The sequence below is a fragment of the Haemaphysalis longicornis genome, unplaced genomic scaffold (genome assembly GCF_048455015.1).
Source record: "Haemaphysalis longicornis isolate Haplotype H1 unplaced genomic scaffold, Haemaphysalis longicornis Haplotype H1 scaffold_1, whole genome shotgun sequence".
Taxonomy (NCBI): Eukaryota; Metazoa; Arthropoda; class Arachnida; order Ixodida; family Ixodidae; genus Haemaphysalis; species Haemaphysalis longicornis.
Genome location: NW_027526203.1, coordinates 17,813,957 through 17,833,345, shown reverse-complemented (window position 1 = coordinate 17,833,345; position 19,389 = coordinate 17,813,957). Strand labels below are relative to the sequence as shown.

Sequence of the window (19,389 nt, the reverse complement as noted above, 5' to 3'; positions counted from 1 at the left end):
TTTTCCCCGACCAAGTCTGAGCTTCTAATCCTACCTCCTCACGAGCACCGGACTCGTACCTCCACGGCTGCAAACATCACCCTTAGAACAAGAGACGGAACCGCAATCCCACACGTAAAGACCCTGCGTGTACTAGGCCTCCACCTAGATGCGCTCAGATAGAACGGCCTCACCATCAGCAAGGTGGAAACCAAAGTCGCCGCAGCCACCCGACTTATAAGGAGGGTGTCCACGCGCCATGCAGGCATGAGGGAGGCTAGCCTTCTCAGGTTAATACAATCGTTTGCAATCAGTCACATTGCCTATGTGGCAGCCTTTCACAATTGGAAGGCCGTCGAGCGCCAAAAGCTCGACATCATCATCCGCAAGGCATACAAGGCGGCACTCTGCCTCTACCTACACACGAACACAGACCAGCTCCTCGAACTGGGCGTTCATAACACCCTGGATGAAATAGCCGAAGCTCAGCGCATGGCACAGTTCACGAGACTGTCACAGACCCGCACTGGACGCTACATCTTGCAGCGCCTTGGCTACCAAAGACAAGAATCACAGGACAACAACGTCCCGTTATCCCTACCACAGAGCCTACTGCGCAGCCTCCACGTACCTCCGGTTCCCCGGCATATGCACCCGGAGCATAATCAAGAACGCCGACTCGCCAGGGCGAAGGCGCTTACCGCTACACACGCTGCATACACCGGCGCTTACTACGTTGACGCCGCAAAGTATCCCAACCGACCTAATACCTACGCCGCGGTAGTGATAGCAGCCGCGTCAGGAGAGACGTACGCTGCAGGACGTTTCACAGCCCGAGACGCCCACTACGCAGAAGAGCTAGCTGTCGCGCTAGCCGTCACGAACCCAAAGTGCACTACAGTGCTTAGTGACTCAAGACCCGCAATACTGAGCTATGCCACGAACCATGTGTCCCCCGGTGCAGTGAGGGTGTGCGGTGCCCCCCCCCCCCCCCGGGACGATGCCAATAACTCTACGGTGGTTCCCAGCGCATGTGGGCCCCCTGGGTCTCCGTGAAGGGCATGACAACAGGAACGAGGAGGCCGACCGGGCCACGCACGCGCTCACCTGCCGCGGCGCGCTTGATAGTCCGGCCTCCTCCCGTAAGTCGACCCAGCCTGTGGTCGACCCAGCCACTCATCACATACGGGGACATCCTCGAGTGGTGCCGCATTAATCGCCGGACTCTCCCGCCACCTCACCCAAAATGGACAAGAAAAGAATCAGTGACATTTAGACAGCTACAAACGTACTCGCTATTAGCCCCGGTGCTAGCCAAGCACATGTGCCCTGAAGTGTATGTAAGTGATAACTGTGCATTGTGTAAGAAGGAGAGAGCCACTGCGGCTCATATCCTATGGAACTGCGAAGTGAATCGAAGCAAGGCCATCGCAGCCACAGTGATCCCGCCGCAATTTATGGACGTGGCGAGAAGCAAGGACTACAACATCCAATTTCTGGCCGTCCAGCAGGTGTTGGCTGCCCTCGAACGCCAGCGACCCGAAAGTGCTACCTCCAACGGAGGTTCAGCATGAATAGGTAGCAGGCGACGTGCGGCAGACCGACGCGACGTTTAGGCCACGTCTCATCTGCAGGTCTCATTAAGTTGTTTCCTCCTCCTCCATAATATATTTCATAATAGCCCTGTGATAGACATGAGCTATTTTGTTAAGGGTAACGAGGAAGTTATATCAAACGACTTAGCATGCTCCTAGAGTGCTCCGCCTGCACCGACGCAAGGAGCCGGTTATACCAGAAGATGGAATGTCTTCACCCTGGACGAATTACGCTTAGCCTGATACTTGTGCCATGGCAATTTCCCTTCCCTCAAAGGAAAGTCCCTGGCGCGTTATTTGGCTATCTTGAAGATATTGGCATCGCTGAGACATTATAGCCCCCTTATGCGGACAGTCCTCGCCACAATCAATACCCTTATGTATGACGCTATTTTTTTCTCCTTTCCTTTGCTACTCCTATTTTTACTAATCATTTATCTTTTCCCTATTCCTCTTCCTGCAGAGTAGCATGTCGACGTTCGCGTGTTGGCAAACCTCTCTGCATTTCCTTATTCAATAAAGAGATTCTCTTTCTCTCTCTTATTGTCCATGCGCAGTAAGCACAGATGGTGGTATTGCGACGCACGGTGATATTGGACTGATAATTCCGATGGCTGCCGTAAGGTCTGTCGTACGGAGCGCGGGAGATTAGTGATCAACGGAATTCGCTAAAAGAGCCACCCATTCTCTCCCCTCAACCTTCCTCGCCCCTCTGTCATCAGTCCAGACTGGCCGAGGCTTCACGAATCGCTGGCTTCGGATAAAACGCTGTACAGGGCTCATGACGCCCTGTAGGCACCGCATTAGGCAGCAGAGCTAATCGTATTAAAGATACAGAAGGGACAGCATGCATGCAACCTTGCCATTTACCAAAGTTTGTAAGACTTTATGGAGCCACAAGTTATTTCGTGCTTCCAGAAAGCACATCGACTGAAGCGAGCATGCCGATGTCTTCGCAGGCGCTCCTGGGAGATAATAGACAACGTTCGCAGCGTTGTGGAGGCGCGGCGGAGTTTGGGAGACGGTGTTAGCAACGCCGGTGGCGGGAAAACCCGACGAATGGACATCCTTCAGCTGCTTCTCGACGCCCAGGTATGTTGTTCAATCATCCTGCAGAGTTCTCCGCAGTGAAGGGAGTAGAAATGCAAAAAACACGCCCGCAGCCCGGGGCTTTTTCCTGTTTATTAATCTGACCGTCTATTGTACCATCTTAGTACCTAGTGTACATTACACAGGAAAATGGCGCAAAAATAGAAATACGCAACGGGAAAAAGTTTACGTTGCGCGCAATAATATTAAGTATACACAAAACAATCAAAGCTCATTTGACCACGGGAGGAGTTTTTTCTTGGGACCCTTGACGCGCCTTCGCTTATCACAATCATCATTATCATCATTGTTTTGCGAAACCAATCGTGTAATTTTGGCTCTCTTGCAGTGCGCTTTGGTGACTGGACGGTTGCCATCAGTTAGGCATAAAAAGCTTCGCTTCAAAACAGCAATGATTACAGCACACAGAACGTACAGGCAGGTGTTTCTGTACGGATCACTCGTAATATTCATAACAAAAAAGTCCGATGACACCAAAGCACTTCTTATGGGTTGTGAACGCGAAAGCAATAATATCCAGTTGGACGCCGTAGAGGTCTCGCTTCCCCATCGCGTTTTGGGCTACTGTCTTCCATAAAGAAGCTGGAACGGTGTCATCTGTGCAGTTTGTTGGACAGCTGTGCTCTACGCAATCGTGACATAAGGGAGGAGTTCGTCCCAAATCTTATGTTCAACATCGACGTACACAGACTGCATAGTTGCGATCGCCTTGTTCAAGCGCTCCATTATCCTGTTCGTTTGGGGGTGGTACGCTGTGTTTCTTCGGTAATCCATGGTACTGTAGCGCAAGACTCCTTGCTGATGGAAGGAGTCTTACTCCTTAGTGAAGGCTATTCTGCGGTCCGTGATTAGACCTTCATGTGCTCTAGTCGCAGGGAAACCTGGTTGATGAAGAACTTGGCGACCTCTTGTGCAGTTTCCTTGGGAAGAGCAGCGCTCTCTGCGTAGGGCGTCAAGTAGTCGGTGGCCACAAGAATCCACTTCTTTGTGGCTTGTGACGTAGGGAACGGGCCCAGAAGGTCCATTGCCATCTGTCGAAGGGGCCGCAATGGTACGGCGATGGTCTGCAGGAGTCCTGCTGGTCTCGTCGGCGGCGTTTGCCGCCGCTGGTAATCGCGGCAGCTCCGGACGTAGCGGGTGACGTCGGATGTAAGGCGGGCCAGTAGTATTTTGTCTTGTACGTTACGTACAAGCGTACGTGCCGTGGTGAGGTGCCTTGATGATGGTGCGTCGTAACACGCACCCAAGATTTCGCCGCGGAGGCCGGCGGGGATGACGAGAAGCTGCTTCATTGTCGTTGTAGTGTCGAAGTTCTTCACTAGCACCGAATTTTTTAGGCAGCATCCAGCGGAGTTGCGCGTAAGGGCCCTTGGCAACGCGACGTTAAGTCCTTCGAGGCAGTTTATTATAACGCGCAACTCGGGGTCGGCGCGCTGCTGGGAAGCTAGGTCGATTGTCTTCAGGATCCCGAGAAACGCACCGTATTTGTCGGGGTCCTGTGGCGGTGGGTCGACTGGGGCGCGCGACAGGCAGTCTGCGTACGAGTGTTTCGTCACGTGCCCTATTTTTAAACGGTGGTCACGTCGAATTCTTCGAGGCGCAGGATCCATCTCCCGAGACGGCAAGAGGGGTCCTTCAAATGGGCGAACCAACACAGCTCATGATGATGTGTCACCACTTCAGTTAAATGGTCGGCCATACACGTACGGCCGGAATTTATCAATTGCCCATACGATAGCAAGGGACTTTTCCCAGAGTCTGAGTTGTTTTTTTTTTCTTTTGATAGGGGAAGGCTGGCATAAGCGATTACTTTTTTCCAGCAGCTTTGCCCTTGGACGAGGACGGCCCCCAAGCCTATATCACTGGCGTCTGTGTGCATTTTCGTATCGGCATATTCGTCGAAATGAGCTAGGACAGGCGGGCTTCGCACGCGTTGTTCCAGCTCGCGGAATGCTTCTCGTTGGGCGTGTTCCCAGCAAAACTGGGTGCTATCTTTCGTCAAGCGTGTGAGTGGCTCTGCAATGCGTGCGAAATGTGCGACGAAGCTCCAGTAGCACGCACACAGTCCGAGGAATCTTCGCACGCCCCTCTTGTCCTTTGGCCTTGGGATGTTAGCTATGACTGAAGTTTTCACCGGGTCAGGCAGGACTCCATCGGCATTGACAACGTGGCCCAAAAACTTGAGTTCCTCGTACGCGAAGTGGCTCTTTTCAGGCTTCAGCGTTAACGCCGACGAGCGAATAGCGTCGAGTACAAGCTGCAACCTCGCCAAGTGTGCGTCGAAATTACGGACGGATACCACAACGTCGTCGAGGTATACGAGGCAGGTGTGCCACTTCAGGCTAGCTAGCACAGTGTCCATAACTCGTTCAAATGTTGCTGTAGCCGTAGTGCGTACACAAACGGAATCACGTTGAATTCGTACTTTCTGTCCGACGTTATAAAGGCAGTTTTCTCCTCCACTTCAACTTGCCAGTACCCTGTTTTCAGGTCAATCGACAAGAAGCACTTCGCATGAAAAAGGTGGTCGAGGGCGTCATCGATTCGTGGGAGCAGGCACACGTCTTTTTCGTGATTTTGTTCAGCCGTCGGTAGTCAACGCAGAACCTTAATGTGTCGTCTTTTTCCTTCGCAACCACAAGCGAAGCTGCCCAAGGTCTTTTCGACGGTTGTCTGATGTCGTCGCTCAGCATGTCAACATGCGTCCGGACAGCTTCGCACTTGCCCCGTGCTTCATGTTCTATGATTATTCAGTGCTTCGCAAGAGCAGTCCCACGTAGCTTGTAAGTTGACGAAAAACAGGCGCTCTAACGGTGTAGCGAAGCCCTCAACTTTTCCTGTTTTTCTTGCGACAGCGCTGGTTCACGTTAAAGAAGTGAGCGGGCCTGAAGGTGTCATCCGATTCGCGTTGAAAGTCGGCGACAGCGATATCATGTCAGTCGCTTTCTGCAGTCGAGGAACGGAATAAAAGCGCTTTTGTTTAGGTGCTTATATTCCACTCTAAAATTCGTGACCAAAACTATGCGTTTCACTTCGCTCCAACGCGCAATGCCTCTTGCGACGGAGACAACGCGCTCGAGAAGCATGCTCTCGTCGCTTTATACAATTCCGTCGGTATCATGATCAGCATCTTCGCAATAAACGGCTCATCATCCGGATTGTACTAGGAGGCAGGGTGACGTGTTCATCGGCAATCCTTGGAGCAGGACGGTGTGCGGTGCTTGGCTTTCACGGCGTGGCATGATCATCGAAGAAACATGCTGACTTCCCTTGAAGATCAATAATGGAGAGTTTTAGCTGACCGTTTTTGACGGTCCGCGCCGCTTTAGACGGCCAGCTCAGCACAAGCGGAGCTGCAGAGGCTGACAGGCTTTTAGCTAAACAATAGCTGTATCTCCCTCGGCGGGAATTCATTGGCGTCACTGGTCGTGCTTTGTGCGTTTGTAATGAAAACTTCATTCAAAATTAAATATAATTATAAGTATTTTGGTAGCACAAATGAATTAAAATACCTTGTTTATGGCATTACTTCACTTATTATATGGTTTCGCCGCTGACGCCGTATAATGGCCCTTCATAATTTAAAAGAAGCCATTCAATTTTGGATTAGCCAAGACAAGGCTGTCTTTCAGGCAGCTGCATAGAAGTAGGCTCGCGCTTCGGTCGACGGTTTTCGCTTCCGTTTTAAACCTTGTCGGGATCTCTGACATCTTTGACTATTCGAAAGGGCTTTCGCGGTTTCGTCGCTCACGTTTCAACTAAAGAAGATGCGTTCGCAGTAGCGCGCTCGCCTCATAGGAGCAGCCATATTCGAATTCCGCGCGGGAGCGTGAGTTGCCGCGACGGTCCGCTCAACGTGCCCGGCGAACGAAGCGGGGCCGCGCTCCGGTAACGGCATAGAGTTTCATACTAAAAACTTGAGGGGGCACTGGCGCTGCAATCGTTCAACCACCATGGAGCTGATTGTGTGACGTAGACTCGTCATTTTCGAAGTTGGCTTAACTTGAGGCTTGGCGGTTGTTATGTGCACTTCGCTTCGGATTTCGGGGCAGAAGTGCTGTTAGCGCCCAATTCCAGTGGCTGCAATCATAAAATACTGCTCGGGTGGAATGAAGTGGATGCGGAAACCAGTAGCATCACCGTGTGCAGCCCCTACACTAGAACTAGTGATGTTCGGTGGAATTTGTTAAAAAGGACGCGAACTCGAGATTCCGCACAAGGTAGACGGTACGAGCACACTGTCCCGTCCTAGTCCCGTCCATGACGACGCTTGCGAGAACACGAGCGCGGTAGCCGCTAAGCCAAATAAAAAACCTTTACCAGCAGTAGGTATATGTGTGCAGCCGTCTAGTCTTTCTTCATGTAACAATATCGCGGGAGCTTCATCCGGCGTGTGGGTCACAACCAAGTTGATCGTGGTCAGCACCTCATCACGGTGGAAAGCGGCGAAACAGGAGGTACAGGTCGCATGCACTGAATGATTCCGCCGATGCAACAGCCATCTTCTATAGGCCGCCCTTTCTCGCCGGTAATGAGCTGCCTGCAATTATTGGCGTGGATAAGGCGCACGCACAATCGCTGTCACCGCCCGTGGCTATTATTGAGGAACTAGACCCGCGCCATGGCTCTGCTGAGAACACCTCTTTAATCCTCTTTTTTTCTCGCTCATGATGATGATCTGCCCGTTGGCAATCGATCCTCTTCCTTTTCGCAACATCCTCCCGCCCGCGACAGTGATGCATCTACAAATAAAAAAGACTTGAGGAGAAAAAACATGCCAGAAATATACAATTCTAGTCAGTTCAGTAGCCTGGTTCGAATCCGCCTAGCCGTTCGGTCACCGTTCGTCAGCAGCTTAATTTTCCATCGGTGCTTTGACGCCTGATGCTGCTTTCTAATGACGGTCTTCGTTAGGATCGGCGATGAAGGTAGCGAAGCACTCTGTTGTGTTGCAGCGAAGAAAGTTCGGGCTGTCTTGCGTTGTCTCTCGCATTGTCTTTGTCGGGATCGCACTTGTCTCGACCGAACCACCCGTGTCTGAACACGCCTTGTAAAGGTTGAGGAACTAGTTGCACTCCGCCTGACGGAATTGGGTCGTAGCTTAGGCGAATGTCCACAAACTCTGCGTCTTGTCTTTAGTGTGGCAGTCCTTGTCCTTTTGCTGGGCTTGTCCCGAAGTCTTCGCTTCTTGCGCCGGTTCATGTCGGTGTTCATGGCATCAGTGTTCGTGATCAGATGCATTGAAACAACGGGTTTCTGATGATCGGGATGGGACTCTGGAAGTTGTGTTAAGCGTTCTTCACTCTGTACAGAATCCATCCGTGATCCCAGCGTAGCATTTGTGGACGCGCTCAAGGTTTTTACTGGCAGTGGGATGATTTCCGCCGTTGCCGTATTCGTTGTGAGTAATGGGTCTTCGCACTCAGATACTTCATTACGGGAAGCTGTAGAGGTAATCAACGACCTACATGATGTTTGGACGGGTGCGACTTGAGTGGGTTCCAAATTCGTGGAGCACTGCGTGATTATCCTTTTCCGCATCAAGCTCATCTTCGATATCTTATCAGTAAGCAGCCACTTCGCACTGAAAATCATATATAAGTACCTGTCAGATTCTTCGTAATCCTTTTCGTAATCCTCGATATCTAGGAGGTCTCGTATCTGTCTGTCAAGATTATTTATGTTTTCAAGCACTTCTGTAAGCGATTCGAGGAGGATTTTAAGCATACTAATTCTCGGAGTTGGTGATTCTACAAGGTTGTCTGTTGTTCTGACGAGTTCGGTTATCTTAGCACGGAGAGTGTCCCTCAGCTCTTTCAGTTCACTCACGGCCTCCCTGTGCTCAGTAGGCTGAAGGGCCACAGGGAGGGTGTTCTGGATACGGTGCTGCTGCTGGACACTTCCGGGTTCCAAGTGGTCGGTGCGGTGCGTCGAGCAGCCAGCCATGGGGGGGCGCCGTTCGAGGGCAAGTCCCACGGGATCAAGACATCAAACGGTTTCCCGGGCCTCGCGTGCCTCGAAGTCGCTGTCCGCCGTCATCTCGTGTCCACCAGGCCGTTCCTCCCGGGTTTCACGGCACCAAAAATATTGAGGAACTAGACCCGCGCCATGGCTCTGCTGAGAACACCTCTTTAATCATCTTCTTTTCTCGCTCATGATGATGATCTGCCCGTTGGCAATCGATCCTCTTCCTTTTCGCAACAGCTATGGAAACTTGTGGAATCAGTACAGCCGCCCTTCTTCAGCAGCATGCCATCGCCAACTCGCACGCAAAAAAAAAAAAAGCGATTCGCCGCCTGCTCAGCCTAAAAATGGTCAGCTCCCATAAGCTGAGCCGTTCCCGTCTGATAGAAGAATTCTTCTAAACCTCAATATAAAATTAACAGGAAGTACAATCTCTTTTCACGATTAATAATTTGTACACTAATGAACATTAGTTATAGCTTTTGTATTTCAAAAAGAGTACTTTCAGTCAAGTCAAGGTAACGGCTGGGTCAAGCTAAGTTCGAAAATCACGTATCCTCCAGGCATGGCCGCCTCCTGCGGAGTTGAAGCCGCTATTTGGCGGCTCGCATAAACAATAGCGCCAGTGTCCCCTCCAGCGTTCCCATGAAACTCTATGAGTAACGCCTCTTGCGCCAGAGCGCACCACGAATGCGCAATGACGCTCCTGCTTGCTATCTGAGCGGAGGGCACCGTGAAAAACGGTCAGCTAAAACTTTCAAATAGCACCTTTGTTCGGCAGGAGTCCATTCTGAGAATTACCTCGCGGGAGCAGTTTGGAAGGATGACGAAAACAGCAGGGTGCGTAGTGCCGTGTATGGTGACTCGCGATGCATACCTTCGCCTTGGGATTAAGAGGACACCTCCGGCTGTGGGATACGCGGACCATTCCAGCTGGTCGTATCTTTCTTGAGCTTCGTTCCGAGTTATCCGTCAATTAATGAGTAGTCGCCTCCTGTGTCTACCAGAGCGACCACGTCAAGACCATCGATGGATAGCCGTACATCGAACCTTGTCGTCTTAGAATTCCGATCACGTCGGGGCGCGGTGTCTCGGCTTTTGCGTGTTGACGGTCGGTGGTTGCGCGTCGTGCTTGTCGTCGTCTTGATAATGGCAGGCTGGATCACGTCTAGTGTCGGGTCGGGGTAAGCTGGAGGCGTCGGGCCATGGTCGCTTCGGGAATCTTGGTATTCGGTGCGTCGTTGCGTCGTTGGAGGGTTTTCGATTTTTCGCGGTAGTGCAACTTCACCTCCTGGAGTTGCTTGATTTCACAGCGCAGTTCTTTCGGCCGGCACAAATCCGTCCGGCGTAGACAGAAACCCCAGCCTCAAGAAAATGATTTGGTTAGGGAGGTGCCGGGAATCGAACCCAAACTTTAAGGCGGGAAACCCGCAACCTGACCACTGGGCCACCCCAAAGTCCCGAGGGTCACGGTATGGGCCTCGTGCACTGCAGTTTCAAATAAACATGTGGCGCCACCTGGGAGCGGCGGCGGAATTTTTTCTTAAGAACAAAATAAACATATACAGCAGTTCGCTACGCGGCTTAATTTAAACAACAACCGTAAAATAAGTGTACAACAATTACCACGTTTTTTTTTAAATTCGTAATTGTTATAATAATAGAAATATTACGCTGACGAGTTGTGCGGGAATACAAGCCGAAATAATTTAGAAAGCGCCCCTTCTCCAATACAAGCAGACGACAGCGACGACAGTACACGGATCAGCTGCCTGCGACGCCGACGTTCCCGAAGCACATAGTACCCGAAAAGAAATAAAAAGAACAGATCCATAAATGCATTTGCGTATTTGCACGCTACTTGGCGTAAGACCGCTGAAAAAAAATGCCGTGTATCCAGTGCATATTTTTGTAGCGCCTCAAATATCCTTTGGTGTGCACGCATCTGTGCACGCATCAGAAAATACATGGAACAACCCACGGATATGCATGCTTGAATTGTACGTAGTCATACCAGCAAAATATGAAGCTTTAAAATGAAAACGCAAACGTAAATATTCACGCTACACTGCGACACAACCGTAAACAGATGGACACACACCAGCCACAATTCGGAGACTCGCATCTACACTTTTATTGAAAGGACTCTCAAATATCTCAAACATGTACAACTTGTAGTTTGCGTTTGAAAAACGAGTTCAAGTGGGGCTTGTTGCGCAAAATATTTTTGCTGACAAAGATAACTTGCAGCGTAGTCACACAAACATCACGTACAACTCTGTCAGCTTTGAAACAATCTCCATTATTCAAAATGGTCTTATTTTATCAAGGTCACTCCGAATGCGAGAGGAATCATTCGTGCACAATTAAAGCTCCTGTTGTGCGATCTACCATATTTGAGCCCGTGTCTATGTCGAACGATAAACAAGGTAAATAAACGTTCAGAGGCTTTCATGAAAGCCTCGTCTCGCGCATCTACGTCCAAAATTGTTCGCATATTAAATACGCATATATAAACCTATGAAAGCACTTCAAAAAGCATTGCGATATTTTTATGAGCCCATCCAACGAACTCATCGTAGTTTCAGCAGTTTGAGGTAGAGTTTACTCAAGCAGTTGGCATTTTCAAATACCTGCCTCTACAAACCTGAATCTTCGGGCTCTTGAAGCCGCTTATCCTTGGTGTCGCAATGTATACACACAAACCTTTCGCCGCGATTTCACACACACAACACATCAAATCACTTCCTGGCATGTACAAGGCATAGGGGAGTGTACACACGGGAGAAATTCGCTTCTGCAAGCACCATGAAGTCGCGTAGTCGGTCTTCTCCTCACAATAAGCTTTCCGCCAACTGCTTGGTTATGCCAGCAGTTCTAACCCAGCCGTTCTGATCTAAGGCTAAATAAATCAAATCCACCAAAGCGACCACAGCAACGAAGGCGTTGCTGGCGTCGTTGGGACGTTATGCCGTTTTTTCATGCTCTTCGGGGGCCGGCGGCCCCACAAAAAATTTTCCATTGGTCGAGCCAGCGATCACACCCTCCCTCACACATACATTATCGCTTTCGGGAGGCGATGCACACACAGACGCACACTCCTGCACTCCTCTCGTTCTCTTGGTAACATCGCGGGCTTCCGTCTTTTTATTTTTATATTTTATTTGGGTGGCGCTGCTGGAGTTCAGTGGAAGCCGTTGCGAAATGACAGTGTGACCGCGCGCTGCGCGGAGACAAAACCGCGCTTGTTTAAAACTGTTTCTTGTGTGATGCATCGCTTTCCTGTCGCCTTTGCGAACCATATACCATATTCTATTTAATAAAGTACCGTTTGGCTGTTCGTATCGCATGGCAACAGAATAGCGGTCATTCCTTGTTTCTCTTCTAATAATCGTACTGCGCGGAATACTATCCTCCGGACGTCGTTTGCTCACGGTCTTCAGAAATTATGCCTCCGTTGCCCGCAAGATGGCGCTGAACACAGCGCATCAGTGGCGCCACCATACAAGCGCACGAGGCCCATAGCACCGGTGGGGAACAATAACATATGCAGCCAATAGGAAAAAAAACCGCTTCCCGTGGTCGGAATCGAACCTGGGTCTTTCGCGTTATGAAACGAGAGCCTACTGAGCTATCGTCGTATTCCGGTATTCCGGCCGCGCACCATTTACTCTGGATTTGTAGCACGGAAAGAGAGAGAGAGAGAAAGAGAGAGAGAGAGAGAGAGAGAGAGAGACGTTTATTTGAGCTTTCTGAAGTGGGAGTGGTTCCCTACTTAGGGTATCCGTGAGGTGAGCAGGAAGCCTTCGCTCAGTATGCCAAGAATAGCTGGACGTCAAGATGGCCAGTGGTCACCAGGTTCTCCCACAGCTCAAGTGTGGGAAAGGGTATCGGAGAGACAGAAGAAAGCCTGCGGACGAAACGATCCGCTCCTGCCAGTCATGAAGTTTCAGCGGCAAGTTCAGAAATAAAGGTGAGGTGATTACATATGGAGCAGAAACTTGGCGTATTACTAAACAATTTGACAGGAAAGTTAGGTCGGCTCAACGGGCCATGAAACGAATAATGGCCGGAGTAACACTTCAGAGACAGGAAACGATCTTCCTGGATTATAGAACAGATGAGTGTAGAAGATACCATAGTTGAAATAAAGAAAAACAAATGTAATTGGTCGGCCATGTAATTAGGCGAATTTATAATCAGTGGACTACCAGGATGACAGAGTATAAACGAACAGACGGGGCTAGAAAAAAGAGGAAGGCCAATTACTCGACGGAGGGACGAAATAAGGAAATCCGGAGGCAAAGAATGGGCTCGAGCGGTTGGAGGTCGATTAGAGAGGCCTTCGTCCTGCAGGGGACCTAGTGAGATTCTCCTGCTGATGATAGTGCAACAGCCGGGTCTCCGATGAAGGGAGAGGGGCCGCGAGATCTACTGTTTCTCCAGCCTTGCACCACTAGTGGAAGCTGCGCTAATTTTGTTTAGTTTCCCTTTTCTGGGATGGGGGGTCTTGCATGTGCAAAATCAGCGCTGCTTTGGTTGCTCAGCGATAAGCGACGGCGAACGGTTGTAACGTTCTGGATCTCATTTTCTGCGGTTCAGGTAATGGTTGATCTCCTTGGAGCGCTGTCTGGGGAATCCTGGTATTCGCAGTCACTTGTACGGGCAGCGTGAGTAGATGAGTAGATGTGGTCGGCTTCTCCTCAGTGTGAGCACAGCTGGCGACGGTCTGGGGTTCGCCACACGTAGGTTTTTCTGGGGGTGACGGCTGCACAGCAGGAAATCGGCCGGGGACAGGGGGCAGCGGAAGGACGGCTCCTGCTGACGAGTCGCAACCGGCGGGCGGTGGCTGTGAACAGAAGCGGCGTACGCCATAGCTTGAGGCTCGCGGGGTGGTTCCAGCGACGTAGACGTCCCCAGTACTAGTTCCACTTCTTCGCGGATCACGTCGCTTAGGCCAGCGACGTGAGGTTGCTGCGTCGTTAGAAAAAGTTTCCGGAGATCTTACCTGACCACTTTTGGGACGGTCTCACGCTATATATCGTAGCTAATAGCGAGTGCACCGATGGCCTCCGAGACCAGCGCGTTGGCTGGGGGGTCGGACTGCCTCGCTCGAACCTCAAACGTTTCTACAACGCGGCAGCCTCAGAAGCGAATTCGGCCACCGTCTTGGGGTGCGGGGATGGGGGGTGGGGGGGTTAATAGTGAGGCAACCGAAGAGCTCTTTACCCCCCGCATCATAAACCCGAGTTTCCTTTCTTCAGTCATTTCGGGGTCCGCTCGGCGAAACAATCTCTTCATTTCCTCAACAAAGATCACCACCCCTCGTTGGTGTGTTGAGTGCGCGTCTCCAGCAAGAGCGCGGCTTGTACCTTTCGCACGACGGTGGTCAATGTTTTAAGTTACTCGCTTTTGAACAGTCTAGTCGGTCTGGCAGCTTTCGTGGTTCTCGAACCATGTTGGAGCTGCATCTTCTAAATAGAACAACGCATGACGGAAAGTGTCTGTTTCGTCACACCTGTTGAAACTTGGTACGCGCTCAACCAGCTCTAGCCAATCTTCCAGCTCTTCATCAGGGGATCCCGGAACGATGGCGGCTCCCGCGGCTGCTGCAAAACGACGGAGCAGTGGCTTCGTTTACCATACTGCAGTTCGCGACGTATTCCTTGACTTTCTCCGGTAGTAGTCCAAACTCGGAATGGAGGCCTTGCTCTCGGTGAATGGCACAAGTTAGACTTAGTTGGCGACTAGAAGAGGTTTAGGGTGCATGTTTAAATGAAAGGCAAACAAATAAAAAGGAATATAACACGCTGTCCGCTTCGAACACAGATAAAACCGCCTGGCGCGGCCAGACACTGAATACAAAACACATAAGTAAACAAAACAGGGGCATGCTTGGCGACAGTATTTCTAAATAAAAGAACGTTGCAAGCATTAGTCATGTATTGACTTTTTCCCCTATTATTTACCTATTCTTTGAAATCACTACGCGAGACATAAAAGGGCACTCAGTCCATTTTTCTCCAGGTCAATAACACGACTATTGTTCAGCCAGCAGGAAAGACTCAGTGTGCGTTACGAAGGTTTTACCGTTCTTCATTCACGCGAGGAGCCAGTGCATTTTTTTTTTCTTTTTGCAAATGTCCCACCGGGAAGCATTTTCTCCTTTGGAGGCAGTGAATGGTCACTAAGGTGTATTGTGGCAAAGGAGGCGGACACAGCGGTGTAGAATGTTGTGCCAACACTAAGGCTATTGTTTCGAACGGCTCAGTGTATGGCACTACTCGTCCTCGCGCTTAGTCGATTTACCCTGGAAAACGTGTGCGATGTCTGGCTTACACAGTCGTTTAAATCGCGGCCCACGGCTGCGTCCCTGTTTACTAAGCGTGAATCAGCTGCGTATCTAAAAGTGGTTAGAGAAAACATAATGTTCGTGTAGGCTGAGAACCGCGACTAAGAAACTGTCTCGGCTAGAAGGGTTCATAAATAGAGCCGCCTCGCCAAGACTAAGCTCACAACGGGCGAGCCTGGCTTGCGTTGAGCGCCAGCTGTAAGAAGAAATCCCTAATACATACACCTTGTATTCAGCGCCAGCTGTAAATTCTTCGAGCGTTTAAGTCTGCTATTATTAATAAATGTCTCATATTATTAAGCGCTCATTAATTGCTCCTTTACTGGTATACACCGTGCTCGCTTCCCTTTGTTCGCGTTCGTTTCTTTGTATTCTAGCGCCAATTACTAGGACGGGCAGCTTCTCGCACTTCACGCGACAGCTTCTCCTGAATGGGAGTTCTACAAAGATCGCGTGCACTTGTTCTACCCACGTGCCGCCACTGAATTCCCCTTTCAGGCGCCACGAATCAGGCTAAGCCGGGTTTTCAATGCATTTTCGGGACACCTGGCAAGAAGTTCGTCCTCTGAAGTTCAAAAATTGTGAATCGATCTTTGTAGCCACAAAATCTTCCCAATTGCTCACTCTCGTGTCCTTTGCTTTGCGCGACAGCATGCGGCCAAGCAACCGGCGCCCCAGAAAGCCGGCGATCCCCCAGCGGCCCCCCCAGAAGAGCTGTTGCCCATCGACGACGCCACCTTGTTGGCCAACAGCCTGCTGTTCCTGCTCGCCGGCTTTGAGACCACGGCCTCGACCCTGTCCTTCATTATGCACCTTCTGGCACAACACCCCCACGAGCAAAAGAAGGTACTCAGCATGCTCTCGAGGCGAAAGGGTCAGTCGCAGTGGGTGGCTGGATGCCCAGTACCTGCTGTGGCACTGTACAGGGCGGCTGCCGTGATTTTCGCACGTCCTCAATTAATCTGTTCACCATAACAAATAGCACGTTATGCCACTTTTCTTGTTCCGTCGCAAACGACACCGTAGGTGCGCGGCCATGCAGGCCGACGACATTGCAGGCGAGGAAAGTTTTACTTGTTTCGCTGCTACATCGTGCAGGCTGTCAATCCCAACTTGCAATGCAATCCGCCGTTCGTTCAGCAGCGTTGTTTTCTTTTTTTGGTCTGGGATAAAAGTTCGAATGATCCCTGGTTCCTCATTCGCAGTTGTACAGATAGCGGCGATCAAATATTCGCTACGATGCTAAGCCAAAAGTACCCAACACCCAAGCTGACCCAAGCAACGCAAGCGTTTCGGGGCTGGTGGGGACACTCGCCGCGCGCGAGCGCGTTGCGTTTGGGTTTCCCTAACTTCTTGGGGGCCCCCAACGCCGGCTTCTCCTATTATAAAACTGCCTAATGGCGTCCACTCCGCTTTTACTGCAGCTCCTCCGTCAACTTCGGGCTTTGCAGGGAGCAGCAGAGAAGTGCAACGAGCAAAAGTCTGCTCACTGGCTTGGGTGACAGTTCTTGCGGCCGCCGCCGCGCACGAACTCAGCCCACGTTTCGCGCTGCACGTCGTCACGTGGAAAATAATGCATCTTGGCGTCGTCGTCGATTTGCTCGGACAGGCTTCAACTGAGTAGTACTTCGCATTCCGCGAGCTTGCCATAGCAGAACTTTGGCGAGCTCGGTCTCGGTGACGCGCTCCGGCCGCTCAGATAAGAGACCGCGCAGTTTTCGGCACCAGTGCAAGGGAACAATATGCGCTGGCCACGAGTGGAAGAGCAAAGACGTCCAAAACGCAAAGTGCGCAAAGTTTACAAGCATTGCTCAGAGAGGTACACCCACGCCTCCTGCCGAAACAAAGACCACCGGCAACAGCAGCGCAGGGTAGAGTTTCTCGTTCCGAAAACGACTATATGACGTCACCCTGAACCGGCCAGGCACGCCGGACAATATGTCGTCACGCCGATAGCGATGTCGCTAGTGCTGCCGATTTGTGCTAGCTCGCGGCCGGGACAATTAAAATAGATGTTCGATGTGATTCCGGCCTCAGATCGCTGCAAAAATTTCTGTGAAGCATCTGTACAAATTTCTGAAGCCAATTATACCAGTTTTAGATGTCGAAATTTTTTGTAAGTACTCGTTTAACGTGCCCCGAAATCTCGAACACACGGGCATTAGCTCATTGGCTCCATCAGAAAAGGGCGTGAGATTGCCAGAGCCTTCGCGCTAGACGTTCTTGTAACCTGCTGGAGAGTCATGCATCAGCCGTGGTTTTATAAAACTGTGCAAAATAGTTTCTGCGCCGAACAATGTCATAATTCCTATCAGTAACCTTCTACCACTCGGAGAATGTTTATGTATATATTTATGCTCTCATTTCGTAAAAATCCATTTTTAGACAGAGGAGTGTCCTGTGTGTTCTTGTTCTTCGTTTTCTTTCAAATTCGAGGCGCTTTTCTCCAAAAATGTTCCAACTAGTACGGATCAAAGCCAATCTACAGTACTCATCAGTTGTTCTCGCTAGTGCATGTACTCGTGATTACAATATTTGGGAGTACTGTACTCGTGAGTACTACCACCGAGAGCATGTACTCATGTGTACAGTACCTATACTGCAGCACTCGCGAGCATTGCACTCACGATTACATGCACTCGCTAGTAGCACTCATGAGTTCTATACTCGCGAGTACATGTACTCACGTCTGTTCTCATTCGTCATGGCACTCAGTTTTTTCTGGATCTGTACTCAGTCATCAACGCACTCACTCGGGAGTTTCAGTAACAATGCGTAGAAATGAGAAACTTGACGAAAAAAATCGCGCCAATCCACCCCGTGAATGTGGTTGGAAAGCAAAGCTGTAAACGGCACCCATAACGATTACCCATGCGACGTCACTTAAATTCACTCACATCGCTCTACAAATAGTAAAACCAGAGAGAAGTGAAATGCACTTAACCACACCATTTATTACTTCAAAGAGGTATTCTTGGTAAGGTTAAATCAATGCATGATGCATGAACGGTGTTTGGTTGAGTTGTACTGGTGTAGCACAAGAGTGGAAACTTTTTTTTATAAAATTAAAGTAAGCTCCAACCAGGTGTTAGACGATCTGACTTCTCCGTCTCTGCGCCGCGGACGGAGGCGACGAGATTTGCGGCACAGAAGGAGGAAGAGGAGGAAGAAATACTTCTGTTCAGATTTCTGAACGGCCCAGAGTGCAGCCCTGGGGAGTGATTCCTTCTTCTGTGGGGCCCATATGCAGTCCGCGCGGCCTTTGTTCTGTCCACCCGCTGAAGCTGGGTAGGTAGAGAGAGCCTGGACAGCAGCATCTCCCATTGCTGTTGTTGGTTAGTTGAAGGAAAGAGAGGAGGGTGCTCAGGGCTAAAGTCGCACACCCCGATTACGGAGCGGAGTATTCCTACTTCTGAGCAAAATTTACATTCAGCGTCATAGCGATTCGGATGCATTACGTGAAGACGGGTAGGCTGTGGGAAGGAGCCCGGATTGTATGAGCCGTAGGGTAGTTTGTTGTTCTCTGGAAAGGTCAGGGTAAGGCGAAGGTACGGTCTGTCTCAGAAGACGATAATGCTGGATTATCTATCTGGACGTGACAAGCGGCTGACTGTCCTCGTGCACCTCCATAGCACGGGAGGTAAAAGCGCAGGCTTGTTGGGTGGGCGTATTTGTTGCCCTACATTGAAGCGTGAGGTGGTGTCCAGATGAGCTAAATGGAATCGTTTGGGTAGTGGTTTTTTAGCACGCACAGTGCAGGTCAGGACACCGAACCCGACTGGTAATTCCAGTAGGCTTGATGGGAATCGGTGACTAACCTCCGAACCCCTGGTTGAGTGAGAGCCAAGGTGATGGCGGCCTCTTCTGCTGCCGTCATTTCTTGGGTCCTAAGCGAGGTACACGCAAGGAGATTGGTTCTGGAGGTAGCCACGATGATGGCGTATTGCTGCCCTTGATGTTTGGAGGCGTCTGTGTAGATAACTGCATGATCCCCACCGAGGGTGGTGTTTAGCGCTTGAGCCCGTGCTTTTCGGTGATCCTCGTCATGTGAAGGGTTCTTTCTAGTTCTTTCTACCAACAAAAGGAAGGGGTATCCATTGGATCTTGCCTTGCTCCAGTACTAAGTGATATGCTGATGTCCCGTTTTGACCGGCAGCTACAAGACAACCTCGGTGACCTTGTTTTGTGCGCCTGTTCCGTTTTGTAGACGACTTTCTTGCCCTTTTCAAGTCGGCTGACGACGTTTTGGATAAAGAGTCCGCAAAACAGGTCCTGGATGTATTCAAGGTGACTCTAACCTGGGGGCCGAATGATCACCAGCTGTGGTTCCTCGACTTGGAGCTCACGTTCTCAGCGGACCGCGTCTGTTAGCTATGCTCTCCCCGCTCC

At 50.5% G+C, this 19,389-nt stretch overlaps 1 protein-coding gene across 9 annotated transcripts in view; it reads left to right on the top strand.

The window, feature by feature from the left end:
* The window catches only part of LOC144175340 (cytochrome P450 3A14-like), a 123,299-nt gene that overhangs the window by 92,887 nt on the left and 11,023 nt on the right, over positions 1-19,389 (top strand). For 8 of the 9 annotated variants that reach the window (XM_077704429.1, XM_077704450.1, XM_077704462.1 and 5 more), the window contains 2 exons: positions 2,534-2,666; positions 15,652-15,846. In XM_077704429.1, the coding sequence (XP_077560555.1) occupies positions 2,534-2,666; positions 15,652-15,846 (328 nt within the window). The remainder of the gene's footprint in view (positions 1-2,533; positions 2,667-15,651; positions 15,847-19,389) is intronic. The other variant, XM_077704469.1, reaches the window with a different exon arrangement.